Source organism: Coregonus clupeaformis, chromosome 36 (assembly GCF_020615455.1).
Source record: "Coregonus clupeaformis isolate EN_2021a chromosome 36, ASM2061545v1, whole genome shotgun sequence".
NCBI lineage: Eukaryota > Metazoa > Chordata > Actinopteri > Salmoniformes > Salmonidae > Coregonus > Coregonus clupeaformis.
The window spans coordinates 33,114,839-33,123,673 of NC_059227.1; the positions used below are offsets into that span (position 1 = coordinate 33,114,839).

Below are 8,835 nucleotides of genomic sequence, written 5' to 3' on the forward strand. Positions count from 1 at the left end.
AACCTTCTAACTAGACTGTAGTGAACCTTCTAACTAGACTGTAGTGAACCTCTAACTAGACTGTAGTGAACCTCTAACTAGACTGTAGTGAACCTCTAACCCTCTAACTAGACTGTAGTGAACCTCTAACCTTCTAACTAGACTGTAGTGAACCTCTAACCTTCTAACTAGACTGTAGTGAACCTCTAACCCTCTAACTAGACTGTAGTGAACCTTCTAACTAGACTGTAGTGAACCTTCTAACTAGACTGTAGTGAACCTCTAACCTTCTAACTAGACTGTAGTGAACCTCTAACCCTCTAACTAGACTGTAGTGAACCTCTAACCCTCTAACTAGACTGTAGTGAACCTTCTAACTAGACTGTAGTGAACCTCTAACTAGACTGTAGTGAACCTCTAACTAGACTGTAGTGAACCTCTAACCCTCTAACTAGACTGTAGTGAACCTCTAACCCTCTAACTAGACTGTAGTGAACCTCTAACCCTCTAACTAGACTGTAGTGAACCTCTAACTAGACTGTAGTGAACCTCTAACCCTCTAACTAGACTGTAGTGAACCTCTAACCCTCTAACTAGACTGTAGTGAACCTCTAACCCTCTAACTAGACTGTAGTGAACCTCTAACCCTCTAACTAGACTGTAGTGAACCTCTAACTAGACTGTAGTGAACCTCTAACTAGACTGTAGTGAACCTCTAACCCTCTAACTAGACTGTAGTGAACCTTCTAACTAGACTGTAGTGAACCTTCTAACTAGACTGTAGTGAACCTCTAACTAGACTGTAGTGAACCTCTAACTAGACTGTAGTGAACCTCTAACCCTCTAACTAGACTGTAGTGAACCTCTAACCCTCTAACTAGACTGTAGTGAACCTCTAACCCTCTAACTAGACTGTAGTGAACCTCTAACCTTCTAACTAGACTGTAGTGAACCTCTAACCTTCTAACTAGACTGTAGTGAACCTCTAACTAGACTGTAGTGAACCTCTAACTAGACTGTAGTGAACCTCTAACCCTCTAACTAGACTGTAGTGAACCTCTAACCCTCTAACTAGACTGTAGTGAACCTCTAACCCTCTAACTAGACTGTAGTGAACCTCTAACCCTCTAACTAGACTGTAGTGAACCTCTAACTAGACTGTAGTGAACCTCTAACTAGACTGTAGTGAACCTCTAACCCTCTAACTAGACTGTAGTGAACCTCTAACCCTCTAACTAGACTGTAGTGAACCTCTAACCCTCTAACTAGACTGTAGTGAACCTCTAACTAGACTGTAGTGAACCTCTAACCCTCTAACTAGACTGTAGTGAACCTCTAACCCTCTAACTAGACTGTAGTGAACCTCTAACCTTCTAACTAGACTGTAGTGAACCTCTAACTAGACTGTAGTGAACCTCTAACTAGACTGTAGTGAACCTCTAACTAGACTGTAGTGAACCTCTAACTAGACTGTAGTGAACCTCTAACCCTCTAACTACACTGTAGTGAACCTCTAACCCTCTAACTAGACTGTAGTGAACCTCTAACCCTCTAACTAGACTGTAGTGAACCTCTAACCTTCTAACTAGACTGTAGTGAACCTCTAACTAGACTGTGGTGAACCTCTAACTAGACTGTAGTGAACCTCTAACCCTCTAACTAGACTGTAGTGAACCTCTAACTAGACTGTAGTGAACCTTCTAACTAGACTGTAGTGAACCTCTAACTAGACTGTAGTGAACCTCTAACCCCTCTAACTAGACTGTAGTGAACCTCTAACTAGACTGTAGTGAACCTCTAACCCTCTAACTAGACTGTAGTGAACCTCTAACCCTCTAACTAGACTGTAGTGAACCTCTAACTAGACTGTAGTGAACCTCTAACTAGACTGTAGTGAACCTTCTAACTAGACTGTAGTGAACCTTCTAACTAGACTGTAGTGAACCTTCTAACTAGACTGTAGTGAACCTTCTAACTAGACTGTAGTGAATCTCTAACTAGACTGTAGTGAACCTCTAACCCTCTAACTAGACTGTAGTGAACCTCTAACCCTCTAACTAGACTGTAGTGAACCTCTAACCCTCTAACTAGACTGTAGTGAACCTCTAACCCTCTAACTAGACTGTAGTGAACCTCTAACCCTCTAACTAGACTGTAGTGAACCTCTAACCCTCTAACTAGACTGTAGTGAACCTCTAACTAGACTGTAGTGAACCTTCTAACTAGACTGTAGTGAACCTCTAACTAGACTGTAGTGAACCTCTAACTAGACTGTAGTGAACCTCTAACCCTCTAACTAGACTGTAGTGAACCTCTAACTTTCTAACTAGACTGTATTGAACCTCAAACTAGACTGTAGTGAACCACTAACCCTCTAACTAGACTGTAGTGAACCTCTAACTAGACTGTAGTGAACCTCTAACCCTCTAACTAGACTGTAGTGAACCTCTAACTAGACTGTAGTGAACCTCTAACCCTCTAACTAGACTGTAGTGAACCTCTAACTAGACTGTAGTGAACCTCTAACTAGACTGTAGTGAACCTCTAACCCTCTAACTAGACTGTAGTGAACCTCTAACCCTCTAACTAGACTGTAGTGAACCTCTAACCCTCTAACTAGACTGTAGTGAACCTCCAACCCTCTAACTAGACTGTAGTGAACCTCTAACCCTCTAACTAGACTGTAGTGAACCTCCAACCCTCTAACTAGACTGTAGTGAACCTCTAACCCTCTAACTAGAAGGTAGTGAAGCTCTAACCCTCTAACTAGACTGAAGTGAACCTCTAACTAGACTGTAGTGAACATCTAACCCTCTAACTAGACTGTAGTGAACCTCTAACTAGACTGTAGTGAACCTTCTAACTAGACTGTAGTGAACCTCTAACTAGACTGTAGTGAACCTCTAACTAGACTGTAGTGAACCTCTAACCCTCTAACTAGACTGTAGTGAACCTCTAACTAGACTGTAGTGAACCTCTAACCCTCTAACTAGACTGTAGTGAACCTCTAACCCTCTAACTAGACTGTAGTGAACCTCTAACTAGACTGTAGTGAACCTTCTAACTAGACTGTAGTGAACCTCTAACCCTCTAACTAGACTGTAGTGAACCTCTAACCTTCTAACTAGACTGTAGTGAACCTCTAACTAGACTGTAGTGAACCTCTAACCCTCTAACTAGACTGTAGTGAACCTCTAACCTTCTAACTAGACTGTAGTGAACCTCTAACCCTCTAACTAGACTGTAGTGAACCTCTAACCCTCTAACTAGACTGTAGTGAACCTCTAACCTTCTAACTAGACTGTAGTGAACCTCTAACCCTCTAACTAGACTGTAGTGAACCTCTAACCCTCTAACTAGACTGTAGTGAACCTCTAGCCCTCTAACTAGACTGTAGTGAACCTCTAACCCTCTAACTAGACTGCAAGCGTGTATCCGTACTTTTTACCTTATTCGCCCGCAATTGGAATTAACCCACTGTACTCATGACATTCTAGCTACACAAACCGTAAAAGCAGCATATCAGTGAAGCGAGGTTTGCATTGCAGAACCTTTTTTTCTTCTTCTTTCTTTCAGCATAAAGACGTCTGTGAAGTGAACACAACAGATAAAGTTGCTCTAGTTTTTTTTTTCCCCAAAGTGTTTTCTTATTGGGAACTGTGATAATCCACTCTGTTGGCATCATGCGCTGTGGAGCTAAACAAACCAGTGACTGCAAAAGATGACAAGATACTGGTTTTAATACAACATCACTGGAACTTCCTGTACAGTTGGGGGCATTAAAACGTTCATTTTCAAAATTCCTGTGCTGCAGAAACGATACATAGTTAAAGTGAAAAACTGTAATTATTTTTGAATGTCCCTAACTAATATCACATTCAGAGTAAATGTTGCAATGAGACGACCCATGGTTGACATGTCAGTAATTTAGCAGATAATTAGGGTTAAGTGCCTTGCTCAAGGGTACATCGGCAGATTTTTCACCTAGTCCGCTCTGGGATTCAAACCAGCAACCTTTCGGTTACTGTCCCAACGCTCTTAGTTGCTAGGCTACCTGCCGCCATAGCTGATGTAGAAAATATTGGTATTGGTGGATTTCCTCTTACCGTGACACGTCAGGGGAAAAAGTCATAATACTTACAAGTGTAATAATACATTCAGTACAAATATTAAGATATGGCACTTCACTTTGACTAAAGTAAGGCAAGCAAAAAGAACATTAAGCAGTAAAACATTTACAAGGAAATGTCATAAGAGTCTATCAGTGGTACTGTGGGTGTATACTCTGGGTGTAGAATGTGATGTTTCATGACGCAAAACATTCATAGCTGTAGAATGCATTTTGAGACTGCTGCATTGGGATATGGGAAACTGCTATCCTGGTCCCAGATCTGTTTGCGCTGTCTTGCCAACTCCATGCTAAAGAGAGAACAAACAGATCTGGGATCAGGCTAGGGAACTACTGATGATAAACAACAAGACATGGAATAAGAGAATGTAAAATGGCTGCCTGATATGGGTGTTGTAATGACAACTGTGCCTCTTCCACCTCTTTCTTGTGTGTGAACTGTGTGTGTGTATGTGTGTGTTGGATGGGGGATGATACAGAGATCTCTCCACTTTCCTGTCTTCAGAACTGTGTGTGTGTGTCTGTTTATCTGTCTTCAGAACTGGCGAGAGGTCCCCTGGTCAGATTGCAGGAGCCGGACGATGGAAGGGTCACTCTTGGCACCTTTGATGAACTCCTCCAGAGAGAGTTTGCCTATAGTCCAGAAGAGACCCCAGGTAAGCAACACACACTACACTATAAACACCAGAAATCTAAATTTTTGCACAGCAGCAGGCAAAAACTTCTGAACGAGGTCACCCGAAATCCATACTGTTTGAAAACACAGACATAGCACATAAGAGCTCAAGTGAAATACCAATTCAAGACATACTGTAGGCTCAGGGTTTTTACGGGCGACAGTGGACTCAAGTTTGCACTGTAAATTATGTCACTAGAACAAGTCGAAGAATGAGATGTTTAAAAACAAAGAAAAACCCACCGTCGTTGTCTACGTCCATCTGTCTGAAGATTTTATCTGTCCGTTTCTCCGGAGTCGACTCATCTTCTGGCATCTTCATCACTGAGGACACCATCTTGTAGATCGCCTGCGGAAGGAAGAAGAATGTATATTGGGCAAAACAGTTGCATTAAGCTCATAAGGAATTAAAAAGTTACATTCTTCAAGAATCAATGTCTGACCATTAAACAGCAGGGTAAATCCCAAATAGTGCCTTTAGAAAATAATACAATATTCTCTGTCAGAATGGAACTATTCTGCAGTCAGGTTACCACCTGGAAAAATCGTCATGGGGTCTCTAGCTTTATTTAAAAAAACAAGGCATTTGAGCCAAACACCAATGAGACAGGAACATATGGCCTGACGACACTTTAACAAGGGAATTTGTTTATTCAGGTTCGCTTGTATCAGCACCACACACAATCGCCTGAGCCAACACTGATACGGGACAGGCTGCTCAGGCCACGATGGTGGGGAGAGCAAATATGACCATGTTGATAAAGGATAATAAAAGGAGAACAAGTAGCAGCCAATGTTCATGACTTGTGGTGAAAATATGTTGATGAGATCACGGATGTGAGTAATAAAGAACACATCAGTCATTAGATATATACAGTAAAAGAAAAGTCGTAAATAGGAGAGCGAGAGAGATCCTGTCGGAGGTCTTTTGAATCCACTGTGAAAAGTAAAGTATGGCAATTTAAAGGTAGACTCAGCGAGATGACGTTGCAACGAGCAGCACCGCAGATATTGAGATGAGCGCGATGCAAGACTTTGCTCTCACACAGTCACACAGAGTATCTGCACATGTGCACGGGTGCGCTTCACGCTACAATGTGTTAGCTATGGGATCAATCTGGAGGCGAAAGAAATGCACACCTGTTTAGGCGAGTTGCTGGCTAGCGGAGTAGAACACCTGTTTAGGCGAGTTGCTGGCTAGCGGAGTAGAACACCTGTTTAGGAGAGGTGCTGGCTAGAGGAGTAGAACACCTGTTTAGGAGAGGTGCTGGCTAGCGGAGTAGAACACCTGTTTAGGAGAGGTGCTGGCTAGTGGAGTAGAACACCTGTTTAGGAGAGGTGCTGGCTAGAGGAGTAGAACACCTGTTTAGGAGAGGTGCTGGCTAGCGGAGTAGAACACCTGTTTAGGAGAGGTGCTGGCTAGAGGAGTAGAACACCTGTTTAGGAGAGGTGCTGGCTAGCGGAGTAGAACACTTGAGAAAGAAAAGGAAAGCCTCACACTCTAGGAGCTCAGATGCAATAATTTAATAACCAACATTTCAACAGACAAGCTGTCTTCATCAAGCTGTCTTCATCAAGCTGTCTTCACCCTGATGAAGACAGCTTGTCTGTCAAAACGTTGGTTATTAAATTATTGCATCTAAGCTATGGGATCAGAACATCAAAGAAGTTTAGCCTCGTGATTCGTGATTAGTTGTTGCAGATATTGACCGGATATTGTCCTTACTTCGTGCATGCAACGTCATATCGCTGGGTCTACCATTAATATGGCCATCTATCAGTCGCTTTTATCCAAAGCGACAGACAGAACTATCAACATTGACAATGACACATATTCAGAATATGTGGTGCATGCAGGAATCACACCCACAACCCTGGTACTGCCAGCACCATGTACTGTTAGAATAAAAGGTGCTACTACCTAGAACTAGAATGGGTTATTTGGCTGTTCCTGTAGAGACACTCAACAGAAAACCCCTCAAAGGTTTGGTGAGAAAGTTCACTGAGCCATCGGAACCACCTTGCCTCATTGGTAGACTAAAACTCACCTGTACGATCTCCAGCATCTCAGCCCGGCTGATGTAGCCGTTCCCGTCCAGGTCATACATGCTGAAGGCCCAGCGCAGCTTCTGCTCCAGGCCGCCGCGCGACGTGACGCTCAGCGCGATGATGAACTCCCGGAAGTCGATGGTGGCGTCTCCGTTGGTGTCAAATGTCCGGAAGACGTGCTCGGCGAACTTGGAAGCGTCGCCATACGGGAAGAAGTTGGCGTAGATCTTCTTGAACTCTTCGACGGTCAGGTGGCCCGTGGGGCAGTCTTTGAGGAAGCCTCGGTACCACTCCTGAAGCTCGTGGTCGGAAAACTCTGTGTTCTCGCGCAGGTCGTTCAGCACTTCGGGACGCAGTTTGCTGTTTTGTTTCCCCATGATTGCCTCTCTGGAATAAAGTTTAGAACCTCAAGGGTCTTTCCTGCTTAAATTAAGGTGAAATGAAATGTGTAGCCTCTCTCACAGTCAACTGTGCTGCTAATCTTGGGACCTGATCTGTACCACGCAGGACTGCAGGTCCCCTTCTGCTCTCCTCACGATGTCTGTCTGTCTGCTGGCTGCAGGTCCCCTTCTGCTCTCCTCACAATGTCAGTCTGTCTGCTGGCTGGCTGCAGCTCCCCTTCTGCTCTCCTCAAGATGTCTGTCTGCTGGCTGGCTGGCTGCAGGTCCCCTTCTGCTGTCCTCACAATGTCTGTCTGCTGGCTAGCTGCCTGCAGGTCCCCTTCTGCTCTCTTCACGATGTCTGTCTGTCTGCTGGCTGGCTGCAGGTCCCCTTCTGCTCTCCTCACGATGTCTGTCTGTCTGCTGGCTGCAGGTCCCCTTCTGCTCTCTTCACGATGTCTGTCTGTCTGCTGGCTGCAGGTCCCCTTCTGCTCTCCTCAAGATGTCTGTCTGCTGGCTGGCTGGCTGCAGGTCCCCTTCTGCTCTCCTCACGATGTCTGTCTGTCTGCTGGCTGCAGGTCCCCTTCTGCTCTCTTCACGATGTCTGTCTATCTGCTGGCTGCAGGTCCCCTTCTGCTCTCCTCAAGATGTCTGTCTGCTGGCTGGCTGGCTGCAGGTCCCCTTCTGCTCTCCTCACGATGTCTGTCTGTCTGCTGGCTGCAGGTCCCCTTCTGCTCTCTTCACGATGTCTGTCTGCTGGCTGGCTGGCTGCTCGATCTGTGTCCTCTTCCTCTGTTCCTACGGGAGATGGAACACTCTCATTAGGAACATCAAGTGAAACACACCAGAGATAAATTGGTTTAATCAAAACCGCACTGTCTGGATGTTGCGTAATAACTCGTGAGGTAGAAGAACCACCTCAAACAGCCCAATGTTGACTCATACTGAATGATGGTTATTATAACGTTTGATCGTAGAGGCTTTGAACAGCCTATGAGCAGTGGCAGAGTGATACTGATAAGATGACAATTGAGATGTTCCGAGTGCCACTCGGGAGGGCGAGATCTGGTCTCCGAGGAAACCATTTTAATCCCCTCGCGCGGTGAGAATTGATCGACCGTTCGTCATGCGGTGGAGGGAGAGTGGCTGAGCATTCTAGGCTTCAATACGTCAGTCTCGTCTCTCAAAAGGTCAGCACGGCACAAGAAGCTAAGGTTGTTACCTCAGAAGCCAGGCAACCATTAGATAATCCAGGCAACTAGGTTAGGCCATGTGGGGGGGCGGTCACACACACACAGGCAGGGGTTTTCAGCTGTATGTGTGTGTGTGTCAGAGAGAGTAAGGGAGAGAGAGAAAGAAGGTGTGAAAAAGAGGGGAATAACAGGGTAACTGACATCACAGCATATTGGTCCTGTTTTTCGTTTTTTAACACAGATTCACAGAGATAACCTAGCTAGACAGCCTACTGGGACAATTGAAAGAAATGAGCCGCAGCAGGGGGCTTCTTGGGGCGTTTTGAGGGCATCATTGTAAAAGTGTGTATGTGTGTGTGTGCGTGCGTGGTGTGCAAGCGTCCGTGTGTGTGAGAGAGAGAAAGAGAACTTGCAATGGAAAAAGTGTAT

General features: G+C 44.8%; 1 protein-coding gene across 1 annotated transcript; it reads right to left on the reverse strand.

Moving 5' to 3' along the window:
* Window positions 1-3,701: 3,701 nt before the first annotated feature.
* LOC121552449 (hippocalcin-like protein 1) lies at window positions 3,702-7,216 on the reverse strand. Its single transcript, XM_041865384.2, has 3 exons — window positions 6,833-7,216; window positions 5,028-5,133; window positions 3,702-4,741 (listed from the first exon to the last, which is right to left on the reverse strand). The coding sequence occupies exons 1-3, from the start codon at window positions 7,208-7,210 to the stop codon at window positions 4,644-4,646; spliced, it is 582 nt and encodes a 193-aa protein (XP_041721318.1). The 5' UTR covers window positions 7,211-7,216; the 3' UTR covers window positions 3,702-4,643.
* Window positions 7,217-8,835: the final 1,619 nt, after the last annotated feature.

Coding starts and splice junctions, on each gene's coding strand:
- LOC121552449 (XM_041865384.2), bottom strand. CDS start 7,210: ATGGGGAAACAAAACAGCAAACTGCGTCCCGAAGTGCTGAACGACCTG. Junction 5,134..6,832: donor AGATGCTGGAGATCGTACAG/GTGAGTTTTAGT, acceptor TTCCTTCCGCAG/GCGATCTACAAGATGGTGTC. Junction 4,742..5,027: donor GATGGACGTAGACAACGACG/GTGGGTTTTTCT, acceptor TCTGGACTATAG/GCAAACTCTCTCTGGAGGAG.